Source organism: Lucilia sericata, unplaced genomic scaffold (assembly GCF_015586225.1).
Source record: "Lucilia sericata isolate MDLA Ls3-8-SP2 unplaced genomic scaffold, ASM1558622v1 Contig000379F_arrow, whole genome shotgun sequence".
In the NCBI taxonomy this organism is placed as follows: Eukaryota; Metazoa; Arthropoda; class Insecta; order Diptera; family Calliphoridae; genus Lucilia; species Lucilia sericata.
Window position 1 is genome coordinate 225,175 of NW_023994398.1, and position 13,643 is coordinate 238,817.

The window sequence follows — 13,643 nt, forward strand, 5'->3', positions numbered from 1 at the left end:
AGTCATCATACATTCGTTTTTACACAAGATCTTGATTCCTGCTGAAAATTGCCAGAATCGGTCCATAATTTCATATACCTCCCATACAAAAGTACATATTCCCGGAAAATGAGTTTTTTGTTAATAACTTCTGTCAGAATGTTGATATCTTCACAAAATTTTACAAATTAAAATCTTATGTCAATGGAATTCATTGAGAGAAAAAATTTTCTGGATCGGTCCATAATTGGACATAGCTCCTATACAAGGTCCCCTCCCGAAATTAAGTGATAACTCATAACTCACTACTAAATTAAGATATCCATATAAAATTTGGTTCAAGTATTGGCCATATGCACAGAAATATTACTGTGAAATTTTTTTCCGATCGGTCCATAATTGGTCATAGCTCCCATACAAGGTCCACTCCCGAAAATCACTTAAACGCACATAACTTAGTACTAAATTAAGATATTCATATAAAGTTTGGTACAAGTATTGCTCACTTACACAGAAATATTACTATGAAAGTTCTTTTCCGATCGGTCCATAATTGGTCATAGCTCCCATACAAGATCCCCTTCCGAAAATCACTTAAACGCACATAACTCATTACTAAATTAAGATATCCATATAAAATTTGGTACAAGTATTGCTCACATATACAGAAATATTATTATGGAAGACTTTTTCGGATCGGTCCATAATTGGTCATAGCTCCCACACAAGGTTTCCTCCCGAAAATCACTTAAACGCACATAACTCATTACAAAATATTGATATCCATACATTTAGCACAAATATTGCTCTTATATACATAAATTACACTATAAAATTATTTTACGATCGGTCCATATTCGGTCATAGCACTCATACTAGGTCCCCTCCAGAAAATCATTTAAATGCACAATATTCATTACCAAATAATGATATAGATAGAGAATTTTGAAATTTTGTCTTTATATACATAATTGGTCATACAAGGTCCTTTTACGAAAATCTCTTAAACGCACGTTACTCATTACCAAATAAAGCTATTGATACAAAATTTGGCACAAATATTGGTTTGGTATACAAAATTCTATTTCAAATTTTTCTCACGATCGGTCCATAACATGGGTGCGGTCGGTCCAATGCAAGCGTCCCTTCAGAAAATCACTTGAACACACATTACTTATTAGTAAATTACGATATAGATACAAAATTTGACTGAAATATAGCTTTTATGTACAGAAATTTTTTATGTACACACATTACTTCCCAGGAAAAACTTACATTGAAAAGTAATGAGTTAAATAGCTAATAAAACCTCTTTTCACTACTTCTTCATTAGCATTTTAAGTCATTATTTTAACACGGTGATGTCATTGGAGGCAAGTACTTCTACGCACGCTTACAAATAGGGACTTAAAGAAGTACTTGCAATTTCCCTTACAAAACAGTTGTTGAGTAAGTTGTTTTGTTTTTTAATAATAAAAAGAGCCAGCTAGAATACGAACCAGGGGCTTCGGTTTGTTAGTCAAATGTTCTACACACTGCACCACTGCTTAGCTATTTTATTGCGCGTCAAATAATGGTTTTCTCAAACAAAACTAACTTTGTTTTATTTTTTTAAAACACAATTCTTAAAACGCAATTAAATAAAATGTGCAAACAAAATGACAAAGCCGAAAATAAAGTACTTCTATATCAGATTATAAGAAAGTCATTACTAGAGTACTTCTATGTAATGCAGACGGTAAGTAGTAGTCACTGAAAAGTAAGTGGTTATGGAAGTACAACCCATTACCGAGTTTTTGCTGGGTTATTAGTAAATTACGATATAGATACAAAATTTGACTGAAATATAGCTTTTATGTACAGAAATTTTGCTTAAAGAATTTTTTACGATCGGTCTATAATTGGTCATATCTCCCATACTAGGTCCTGCCCCTAAAACCAATTTAACAGTATTTAACTAGTTGCATTATCAATTTGTGTAGAACAAAATTATATATATGTATTTTGAAAATCCTTAAATCTTACACACACATGCATATATGCACATTATTAAATATCGTTAAAGCATATCTTAGGGCGCTATAAAAATATAAAAGAAAATGCGGTTTGTAATGTTCAATAAATTTTGGAATTGTAACAGATTGAAGCTGTTTAAATCTTGCGGTTTTTCTATTTAAGACATGAGAAAACTTATTTCTACAAATATTTGATCAACTAAAAAAGCATTAATATAAAAGAAGTACAGATTCGGCTCAGCCGAATATAGTACTCTAACTAGCTGTATGTACATTAGGGTTATTACTTTTTTAGACGGCAAAATACCACAGCACTACCTTATAGCCAATACTGTTCTGATAATAAAAGCAATTTTTGTCAGACCATTTACTGGTCAAAAGTATTATTCAAAAATTTTCTGAGCCTGGTCATTCACAAATCCAAGAAGTCGATTGCGTTGACAGCGCTTTAGACAAATATCTGAAACGTTTAGAAATTCATAGTATTTTGTCACTCGTTAATTATTTGAAAAATTTTAAAACAAATAAGATTAAACTTAAGATTGTAGAAATGCAATCTTTAGATTTTAAGAATTTTTCTAAAATATCTTACCAATTACATTTCTCGGTTCTCCCATTTACTAAAATAAAACTTCTTCAAAAAAACCAAAATAATATATTTACAATAAAATTTAAAAACTCAATTTTGCAGCCTACTTTCTAAACAGCAAATATAATAAAAAGAGATTCCCGAAATCAATTACCAACACCGTTAAATATTTTTGAAACTGATTTATGTATCGTTAGGAGAAAAGAAAAAATTCAAAATGAACAAGTAAGAGTGTTATATTCGGCTATGCCGAATCTTATATACCCACCATCAATCCTCGTTTGACTCGAATGAAACTTACTTATGTCGAATTTCATCTATATACTCGTATTTTTTAGGCCAGTTATAAGCGTTAAAGTAATTTTCTGAAGGGGACCTTATATAGTGGGGTAGGGTTAATTATGGGTCGATCCTCATAAAATTTGGTAGACAGAATTTGGTTCGTATTAAATTTATTTGTGTCGAATTTCATCGCTACACTCGTATTTTTAAGCTATTAATGAGCGTTGCAGTCACTTTCTGAAGGGGACCTTATATGGGGGGTAGGGTCAATCATGGACCGATCCTCATAAAATTTTGCATAGTGATTTTTGATCATAAGAATCTTACTTATGTCGAATTTCATCGCTATATTCGTATTTTTAAACAAGTTATGGCTGTTAAAGCTTTTTCGAGGGGCAACTTGTATGGGGGCTATCCGAAAACGTAGACCGATATTGCCCATTTTCAATACCAAACAAACCTTACCTATAAGAAATATTTATGTGAAATTTCAACCCTCTAGCTCTTTCCATTGGGACTCTTTCGTGCTTTCAACAGACAGACAGACGGACGGACAGACATGGCTAGATCGTCTTAGAATTTAATGAAGACCCACAATATATATACTTTTGTGGGTCTATGACCAATATTTCGATGTGTTACAAACGGAATGACAAAATTAATATACCCCCCATCTTTTTTGATGGTGGGTATCAAAAAATTATGAACCGATACTCATACAATTTTGTACATTCAGGGCTATACTCGTATTTTAAATAAGGAACACTCGTAGTTTATTAGCCAAAACTCTTTCCTGAAGGGAACCTTTTGTGTATTACCGACACATTCCGCATGAAATTCGGAGCGTATTTCATAACCGTATTTCATAACTCATATTTTTAAGCCAGTAATGATCGTTTAAGTAATTTTCTGAAGGGGACCTTATATGGGCGGTAGGGTAAATTATATACCGATCCTCCCTAAATTTGGTGGAGAGATTAAACTTATGTGCGTCAATTTTCGTCACATTCATATTTTTAAGCCAGTAATGAGCATTGTAGTTATTTGTAGAGGGGGACCTTATATGGGGGAAGGATCATTTATGGGCCGATCCAAAAAAATTGGTACAGACGTTTTGGCTCGTAAGAAACTTACGTGTGTAGCATTTCATCGGTTTACTCGTATTTTTAAGACAGTAGTAAGCGTTTAAGTTATTTCCTGAAGTGGACCCAATAGGGGGAGTAGGGCCAATTATGGACCTATTCACATAAAAGTTATTAAAAAGATTTTGGCTCGCGAGGAACTTAATTGCAGGGTTTAATATTTAGTTTTTAGTTTTATTTTTTTAAATGTCGACTGAACTGAAGAAAGTTCAAATATTTATTTTTAGCTCACAAGCTAACTGAAGTCAGTCAACTGTGTCAACGCACTGCTGCAATAACTTGCAAGTGGTTTTGTTTTTCTTCAGCAACCAAACACACAAGCAGCGGCCATGTTAAGTTTTTCAACTCAGCCGAACTGAACACAACGACTGAACAGTAAAAACAGTTTTGCGTGTGCTGCTTACGTATTGCTTTGTTCTTGGTTTCGTTTTCTTACTAAGGGACGTAAAAAAAACTGATAGTTTGACTGGTTAGTACAAATCAAGCCGACTGAACAATAAAACTTGATGGGTTGTTTGTTCAGTAAGACTTTGTTATTGTATGCAATTTGTTTTAGTATATTGTATGTTTTTGTGTTTAAAGTTGACAAAAGTAAATGAAGTAATTGATAATTATTGCTAATAGAAATTGTTAATTAATTTAAAATTTATAAAATTAGAAATTACTATATTTTGATTGATTTAAATTTAAGCATTTTGATGATTTTTTAGTGAGATTTTGTTATTGTATGTATGTATGTATGTATGTATGTATATTAGGGTGGGTCGAAAATAGGCTTTTCGCTCGGATCAACATCTAATAGTGAAATTGTGTTGTATTTTAACGTCAAATGGAAGACTGTAAAATATTATTCAATTATTTTGAGGGTAAGAGTCCGCGCATCGCCGCCAAAGTTTGTAAATGCGTTTATATGGGAAAAATGACACTTTTTGGAGTTTTTTCACGAAATGATGCTTTAAGTATTAATTATTGCACCATTTTATGGCAAAATCGTAATGTCTACAAAATTGTCTTTCCAAAAAGATGGAAAAACTCAAAATTGGTTAAAAAAGTTTTGAGTTATTAAAATTTCCCCCGAGAATTTTGTGATTCTGAAGACATATAAAAGTAAATATAAGAAAATTTTTGTTAGTTTTGAAAAATTTTACAAAAAAATATTATGTTTATCTTTATAAGGTTCATAAATGTGCTAGTACGAATTTTTGTTCAAATTGGATAACGCTTACTCGGTTTAGTCTGTGGTCAAAAAAGGGCCATTATTTTAACAGCATCTCCAAAACTCCATTTTCAAACTTTAAAAAATTTTGTTAAATGGATTATTAAAAATTAAAGTTTTCTATGCTGGATATTATAAAGGCTATATATAAGAATTAAACACAGAAAGAATGAGCTTAATACCTCTCATAGTTTTACCGTACCTGCGATGTGAATTTGAAGGATTTCGGGAAAAAGGCAATTTTTGCCAATAATTAAGTAAACATTATATTCCCAGCAAAAATTTTCATTACCTAGTAATCTAGAAAGTAATATTGCAATCACGTGGAAACTAATTACTTTTGGGGTGAATAACTAATTATTTTTGTTCGACGAGGTTCAAATAATATGTACCTACCTTAAACAAATTAATAAATGGTTACTAATTTGATTACAAAATCTTTGCGAATAATAGGTTATTTACTTTGTTAAAAATTGAAAATAAATAACTAGTTATCGACCTACATTTTAACTGTTAAGAAATAAGTACCTACCCATATTCTGATCAGAATTACAAAAATAAGTGGTTACTTACTTGTATATAAATAGGTAATTCCAATGAAGAAAAAAAGTTTTTTTTTTAATTTTAATAAAGAAAATAACATTTATTTTATTAAAAAAACAATAATAATTCATAGAACATGTAATTTTCATAAGGAAAATACAAATATATAATAAAAAACAATAACAATTAATTTAATATGTAATTTTCATCGAGAAAACGCATATATGTATAGTACGTATCAGGCATGGAAAATATAAAATAAAGTACTAAACTAATTTTCAGTTGTACTAGATAGTCTATAGTCTAGTCTAGTCTAGATTATAGTCTAGTCTATAGTCTAGTCTATAATCTAGACTATAGACTAAACTACTGACTAGACTACAGACTACACTATAGACTTTATTATAGACTAGACTATACTATAGACTAGACTACAGACTACACTATAGACCAGACTATAAACTAGACTATAGACTAGACTATAGACTAGACTATAGGCTAGACTATTGACTAGACTATAGACTAGATTATACTATAGACTAGACTACAGACTATACTACAGACTATAGACTAGACTACAGACTATACTATAGACTAGACTATACTATAGACTAGACTATACTATAGTATAGTCTATAGACTATAGTCTTTAGTATAGCCTATGGTCTAGACTATACACTATACTATTGTCTGGTATATAGTATAGTCTATAGACTATACTATAGTCTAGTCCATAGTATAGTCTATAGTATAGTCTATAGTATAGTCTGTAGTATAGTCTGTAGTCTAGTCTATAGTCTGTAGTATAGTCTGTAGTCTAGTCTATAGTCTGTAGTATAGTCTGTAGTCTAGTCTATAGTCTGTAGTATAGTCTGTAGTCTAGTCTATAGTATATTTTAGTCTATAGTCTAGTCTATGGGCTAGTCTATAGGGTTGTCTGTAGTCTAGTCTAGACTATAGTCTAGTCTATAATCTAGACTATAGACTAAACTATTGATTATACTACAGACTACACTATAGACTAGACTATAGAATAGTCTATAGACTAGATTATAGTCTAAAAAAGTACTGAATTATCCATGCCTGCTATACATAACAAACAAAAGAATAAACATTATATTAAAAAAGCTTGTATAGTTTTAATATAAAACTTCTATAAAAAGTATAAAAACTAATAACTTATAAATATTTGATATATTTTGTACTTATTTGAGGTATTTTGTACTTAAGTTCAATATAAACTATTAATTTAAAATCTTACATGTTAACCAATTGTTCAATTTCCGTTTCAAGTTTTCGTTTTTTAACGGATATGTTTTTGAAATGTCGATTTTTTAAGTTTTTGAACGCTGTTCTAATAGTTTTGTCGAATGATTTTGGGCTGTTGTTAACCAGAGATAAGGACATGTGGTACGCTATGTAAATGTTAGATAAAAATAATAAGTATAATTTTATATATTTTTAAAAATAATGGTATTATACTTACTTAAAAGTATATCAAGAATTTTTGGGAAATTTCTGAATCTTTTTTTGTTATGCATTCCGATCATATTGTATTCGCATAACAGGTCTTCTGCTATTATAGAAGTTAAGCCTTTGACAATTCCTTTTTCCCCCAATATTGTTTTAACAGTTTTAACCTAAAAATATTAAAAAATTATTATTATTTTGATACATTCATCACATGTATAGAAAATTCATTATGTACCTACCATCTCGTCCTTGTTATCCTTAGTTATGTTCTCTTCCCAAGAAATTAAATCATCATTTGAAGAAATTGGAAAAAGTTCAATGAACTTCGGCTTTTTCCAAAACAACTCCAAAATCGTTTGTATGCCCATATTTTGTTCCGTCATATCATTGCAAATGATTTTATTTTGATGAAGGATCGTGTTGCAAACAATTTTGTTTTGTTCAACGAGAGCATCTGTAAAAATTAATATTTTAAAAACAAATTAATTGCAAGCAAATAAAGTAAGAAATGTAATTGGATATGTCCTACTGTATGACATCATTAACTTGTATTTTTTAAAGTCCTTCTGTAGGGGCCTTAGGATTAGTCTCATCTTTATAAAATTGACAAAGAGATTTATGTTCATACAAGCATTAAAATGACAATCCGGATACAAGTATAGTCTATTTATGTATTCGGATTTTTATGTACATATCTGTATCTGGATTTTAATCACTTTTAATGGGTTTTAATTTTGGAATTATCAAGCAGAAGAACATTTTTTACACACTAAGGAATAATAATTTTATTACTTACTTATTACTGCTTTTGTTCCAATTTCAGTAGCGTCCTGGACATTGCAAAGTTTTGCTGAAAAAAAGAAACATGTTTTAGTCATAATTGAAATAAATTTTTCAGTTATACACTTACCTTTAATACCGCTAATTTCATTTTCGATGGCTTCAAGTTTTTTTAAAATTTGGTTTGATACGTCTGGACGGTTTTGCTTTTTGTTAGACATTTTAAAAAGAAGAATGTAATTCTGGAATAAGAACAAAACCATGTTTAAAAGGAAGTTTAACTATTTTGGCAAAAATGTTTTCAAAATTATAACTGTTGCTCTCATTAGAAATATCTTCAAAGTAAGCTATATTTATTTCCATTGAATTTATAGGATAGGTGAAAAAATTTTTAGGGTTTTTAAAAACTTTTCCTAAAAATATATTTTCATCAATAATTTCTGTTATTTCCAGGTATGATTTGTCTTTCATTAAACAAATATTATTTGGCGATTTTGTGGTAAAATAACCTTGAGAAAGAGAAATTGATTTTATATTATCTTTTTTATACTTTAAACCCAGAAACTTATTGGGAAGTAAAATTGGTAAATCTAAGAAATTGTTGACAATTTGCTGGTTTATATGTTTTGGCATTTTTATTTTCTTTTTAAGTTTTTGCATAAAATTTTCAAAATTATATGCCGAAAAATCATTTAAATTTCCAAATTGTTTAATACAATCCGCAATATGGAGAAGGTTGTGAACATTGTAGGACACACTTGATCTTCCATACAGAACTGGAAAAGTTTCAACAAAAGTTTTGACGAATTCATGTGCCTTTTCTAGATCTTCTGTTGAAGGAGAAGATAACATGATTCTGTAGAAGCAATTTAGGAGAACGAAATGGTCATAAAGCTCTTCTGGAACACAATCTTTTAGAGCAATTAAACCTGTGTAAAGGGCAAACTGCCTAAACTCAGATGCTTTCCATCTGGTTACATCCGTTAAAGTTCTCGGCTTTCGAGCAAATTCATGAGGAATGTGCGGAATAAATTGAAGAAGTTGTTCGGAAATTAAAACGACAGAAGAAAAAGGAACAGGATTTATAGTTTTCTTTTCAACAATATACATAAGAATTTTTTTTGTAATTCCTAAATCGAGCAAATGCATGCAATCTATTGGAAATTGTGATATCATTCCAATTCCAACTTTTTCTAACTCCATTTGCATATCCTCATGAATTGGTTGATGAAAATTTTTATAATTTCTTAACTTAAAGTCAAGATCTGTTCTTTTTTCCCCCTCAGTAATTGAGTACGTAAGAACATTGTCAATTTTTTTACCTTGTTGTTGACATTTAGAACAACCATTTAAGGCCATGTGCCCTTTTATGCCACAAACAAAGGCTTTTGCTGGTGCATCACAAACAAAGGCCCTTATTTTAACAACTATTTGGTTGTTGTCAACAATAAAACCAGTTTGTGAAAGATCCGAAAATTCTTTCACAAAATCATGTAAATAAGAATCTATATTTAATGGTTTTTTATTTCCTACGTAACAGCCAATAATAAATACATCTGTATTTTTTATATTGACTGCACGTCCTAGAATTGGCCACAAGGACATAGACGAACTTTTATAAAGTGGAAGTCCGTCGATTCCTATATCAATTACTATTTCTTTTAGATCTGAGTTCTTTATAATTTTTGAACATTTTTCCAACTGTCGTTGTAATCCAACATGTACATATTTCCCTGGAGAAACAGTACGTTCTTCGCATTTAATATTTTTTCCAATCAATCCTCCCACTGATTTCGGAACGTCTAAGTTTTCTGACTTTAAAATCTCTAATAAACTATTTGTACATTTAATACTTGGCCCATATTTAATAAACCATTTTTTAAGCTTTGTTTTTAGGCTACTCGAAACATTCTCTATCTCGGAAGACATATCCGGGATAGAGATTGTTTCGGAAAAACTTGATCCATGTGGGGGCTGATTAGGTAAATTACAAACATTTTCTGTGATAACACCACTTAACAAATCATGCATTTTTTGTTTTTTTATTTTAAGTTTTTGTTTATATTTCATTTTCTGAGAAGGCATTTTAACTTATATATGTATTTACTTACGTTTTATTTTTGATGTTCAAATAACTTTTGCTTCTTTATTTTAAAAACCACAATTTTAATTTTTTAATTTTAATATTCTTGCACTTTATTGCACCAAAATTCACTCTTTGATTTCGTTTAATTATTTAAAGCGTCACTAGAGATGAATACTTATGAGTACCCAATAGGGGTTATGTTGATTATTGACTATTCAGTATTCTGATTTTTTTCAATTAGTTCGCATTAAGAGCGCTTTTGTAATAAAAAGCTGGTACTTTTTGAATTTTTTATAATATTGATCCTAAAAATACGTAATTAAGCATGAAGAGCCCGGATTTAATGAGAATCTATAAAAGGGAATTTGTGGTACTTTTTTGTTCTTCAAAAGGAACTTTCTGATTTTTGTATAATATTGAACCTAGAAACATGAAATTAAGCAAGTAGAGACCGGAGTAAATGAAAACCTATAAAAGGGGGCTTTTGGTACTTTTTCTGTATTTAAGTGGTACTTTTTATGTTTTCCATAATATTTAACCTAGATATATGAAACTATGTAGACCCCGGAGTAAATGAAAACCTTTAAAACTTTTTGGTACTTTTTCTTTATTTAAGTGGTACTTTTTGTGTTTTGTATAATATTGAAACATGAAATTAAGCATGTAGAGGCCGGAATAAATTGAAAACATATAAAAGGGGACTTTTGGTACTTTTTCGTTCTACAAAAGATACTTTTTGAATTTTCTATAATATTGAACCTATTTCGTTCTTTAAATGGTACTTTTAAACTTCCTATAATATTGAACCTAGAGACATAATATTAAGAGTAAATGGGAATCTATGAAAGGGAACATTTTCGGTACATTTTCGACTTATTGTATTTTTAAAAAGTAGATTTTTCGACTTTTTGCGATTTATAAAAAGTCGATTTTTCGACATTTTGCGTTTTAGCAGTATATTGTGAAGTATAAATGTCGTTACAACTAGATTTTCCATTTAGTTACAACTAGATTTTTTGATTTTTTTTACTTTTCGACATTTTCACTATTTTTTCGACTTTATCCACTTTTTTCGACTTTTTCCGATTTTTTTCGACATTTATTTCAAAATTGATTGTTTGACATTTTTCTTACAAGATAGTCAACTTTTCGACTTTTTAGGAAAAAAAGTAGTCGACTTTTTAGGACAAAAAGTAGACTCTTCGATTATTTTAAAGTCGATTTATAGAACCTACTAAGAACTGTTTATTCGAATATATCGTTAGCTTCAGTCCTATTCAATAAATTCTACAGTAGATGAAGAAAAAAGTCATAAGTCTCCAACGGTACTATCTTAAAATTCGTTCATAACTGGTATTGAAAAACGACAAATCAAAAAAGAAAACTGAATATTTGTTATTAGTGATTATTTGTTAACGTTTGCGTACTAAGCTAACTATATACAAAGAACCTACAGACTACAGGATATATGTTTATTTTTTATAATTACGTTGAGAGTAGCGAAGCACACAGGGTAAAGCTAGTGTATTGTAAAAGTAATCGGTAAATGTACGTAGTAATAACAGCACAAAGTTTTATTTGAGAAACACTAACAAGCTATACGCAAGCACACCGGTAACAGTGTTTATAGAAATAATCAGATGTAGGGCGGTATCAGTTTACTGACAAACTCCGTATAAAAAAAATTGACAGTAAACGGATTTATTTACCACAAATGTACCTTATAAGTATTCATATCAAATTAGTGTTGTTTACTTTTCGTACTATTTAAGCCGCGCAACTTCGCTTAATCTTACGAAAACTTCAAAAATATAATAATAGTGATCTTAATATAATAAATGTATTTTTATGATGATATACATAGAAAAAATATATGTGTAGATCACATATGTTATTTTTGCTTTTTACATCGATGTTTCTTCTGAAGAAATGTATATTATTCTTATATTTTATTGTGCTCTAATTACAGCGATTTTATTTTATTATTTGTTTTAGCATCACTTTTTTATCAGCTGCTTTCACACAAAAATAAAAACATTTACTTTGCTATTTAACTTAATACAATAAATATTTATAATAAATATAATGTTTAATAGCAAATATCCAATTGATTTAAAAGGCTGCAAATTATATAAAACAAGCCAATCCTCCACGCTAAGTACATATGTATATTCAACAATTATTTATTTTACTTTTAACTAAAATAATATTTTTTCTTAGAAACAATGGCAACTGGCCACAGGGATTAAGTTGTGGTTTACAAGTTTAAAAAGGGCCCACACATCGGTTGAGCTACGTATCTTTACCGACTTTTTGTCTTCAAATGCCAATTTGCCCATAATATCTTCGGCTCCGATTTGCTCAGGGACAATATGTAGCCTTCGTAATGATGTTATTGACTGACTTCAATAGCTGTGGTAAATCTTCCTTGTAAGTTATGCAAGGAATTGGCCCGATTTGGTTGAAATTTGGCACACATAAAGACACCTGATGGCATTGCAATGTTATGTTCGAAAAATCGAAATTAAATAGTAAAAATTCGGAGTTATGTTAGTATTTTGTTGCAAATTTTAATTGATTTTTTTAAATACTTCCTGTAGCTCAAATATCTGAAATTTGAAATATGTATATGGATGTAGACATCTGATAACAATATAGTGTAATGTTCGAATTTTAAAAATTTCAAGTTATATCGAAAAAAAAATATTTTAAAAATGTGTAGACCTTGTGGTTTGGAAAAATCAAAGCAAATTTTGAAAAAATCAATTTTTTTTTGAATTTTCTTGGTTTGTGCTAAAACTAAACAAAAACTGAAACAGTTAATAAATTATATAATACTTAAAGCTTGTCCTAAAAGTAAAGTAATTTTTAAAATAAACTTATTTTTAAATATAAACAAAAGTTTGATTTATGTATACATATTATTGATTACGGTAGCTTAAAAAGCCAAATAGGCTTGGCAAACATATTTTAGAATTCTTGTGCTTGCTAAGTATTTTTTTAAATTTTCTTTTAATTGCAATTAGACCATAAAAACAGTTTGACAAGAATACAATATGTTTGAATAATAATCTAAAATCCAATCATATTTCCTAGACTAAACAAAAAAAAAAAAAAACTATGATACTTATCATTGTACATTTGGTACTTTTTCGTTTTCAACAATCAGACATATAGGATTCTGATCTAATGAAAATCAATAAGAGTGAACTTTTTGTTCTTCAACTGGAACTTCCTGAATTTATTATATTATAAACATAGAAACACAAAGCATACTGATTGAATGAAAATCTATAAAAGGGGTCATTCTGGTATTTTTCGTCTTTAACTGTTCCTTTCTAAATTTTCTGAAATATTGAACCTAGAAAAATAAAATTTGGCATTCAGGATCCTGATGAAATGAAAATCTTTGGTCAGTTTTATCGTTCAACTGTACATTTTGAATTTTTTATAATATTGAAACGCAAAAGAAAACACTCAGCATAAAAATTTGATGTTTTGGTTATTAATTTCATTACAGGCAAATAATTACATAATT

The 13,643-nt window shown here is 29.4% G+C and overlaps 1 protein-coding gene and 1 long non-coding RNA gene across 3 annotated transcripts; one reads left to right on the forward strand and one right to left on the reverse strand.

Annotated features, from left to right (window-relative positions):
* Positions 1–6,700: 6,700 nt before the first annotated feature.
* On the reverse strand, positions 6,701–10,289 carry LOC119604291. Of its 2 annotated transcripts, XM_037956825.1 has the most exons (6): positions 10,131–10,288; positions 8,150–8,261; positions 8,036–8,089; positions 7,479–7,693; positions 7,253–7,406; positions 6,701–7,181 (listed from the first exon to the last, which is right to left on the reverse strand). In XM_037956825.1, the coding sequence occupies exons 2-6, from the start codon at positions 8,238–8,240 to the stop codon at positions 7,024–7,026; spliced, it is 672 nt and encodes a 223-aa protein (XP_037812753.1). In that variant the 5' UTR covers positions 8,241–8,261; positions 10,131–10,288; the 3' UTR covers positions 6,701–7,023. The 2 variants fall into 2 exon arrangements, with proteins under 2 accessions (XP_037812753.1, XP_037812754.1); XM_037956826.1 differs by lacking the exon at positions 6,701–7,181 and having other exon boundaries at positions 7,265–7,406; positions 7,475–7,693; positions 10,131–10,289.
* Positions 10,290–11,913: 1,624 nt separating this feature from the next.
* On the forward strand, positions 11,914–13,059 carry LOC119604293. Its single transcript, XR_005231504.1, has 3 exons — positions 11,914–12,036; positions 12,101–12,263; positions 12,326–13,059. It is a non-coding gene; the product is annotated as an uncharacterized LOC119604293 (long non-coding RNA).
* The last annotated feature ends 584 nt before the right edge of the window (positions 13,060–13,643 follow it).

What these genes read in the sequence shown, in the direction of transcription:
- LOC119604291 (XM_037956825.1), bottom strand. Translation starts at nt 8,240, where the DNA reads ATGTCTAACAAAAAGCAAAACCGTCCAGACGTATCAAACCAAATTTTA. An exon ending in TGGAACAAAAGCAGTAATAA is followed by an intron (nt 7,694 to 8,035) that starts GTAAGTAATAAA and finishes TAATTTTTACAG; the next exon opens with ATGCTCTCGTTGAACAAAAC. An exon ending in AGGATAACAAGGACGAGATG is followed by an intron (nt 7,407 to 7,478) that starts GTAGGTACATAA and finishes TAATATTTTTAG; the next exon opens with GTTAAAACTGTTAAAACAAT.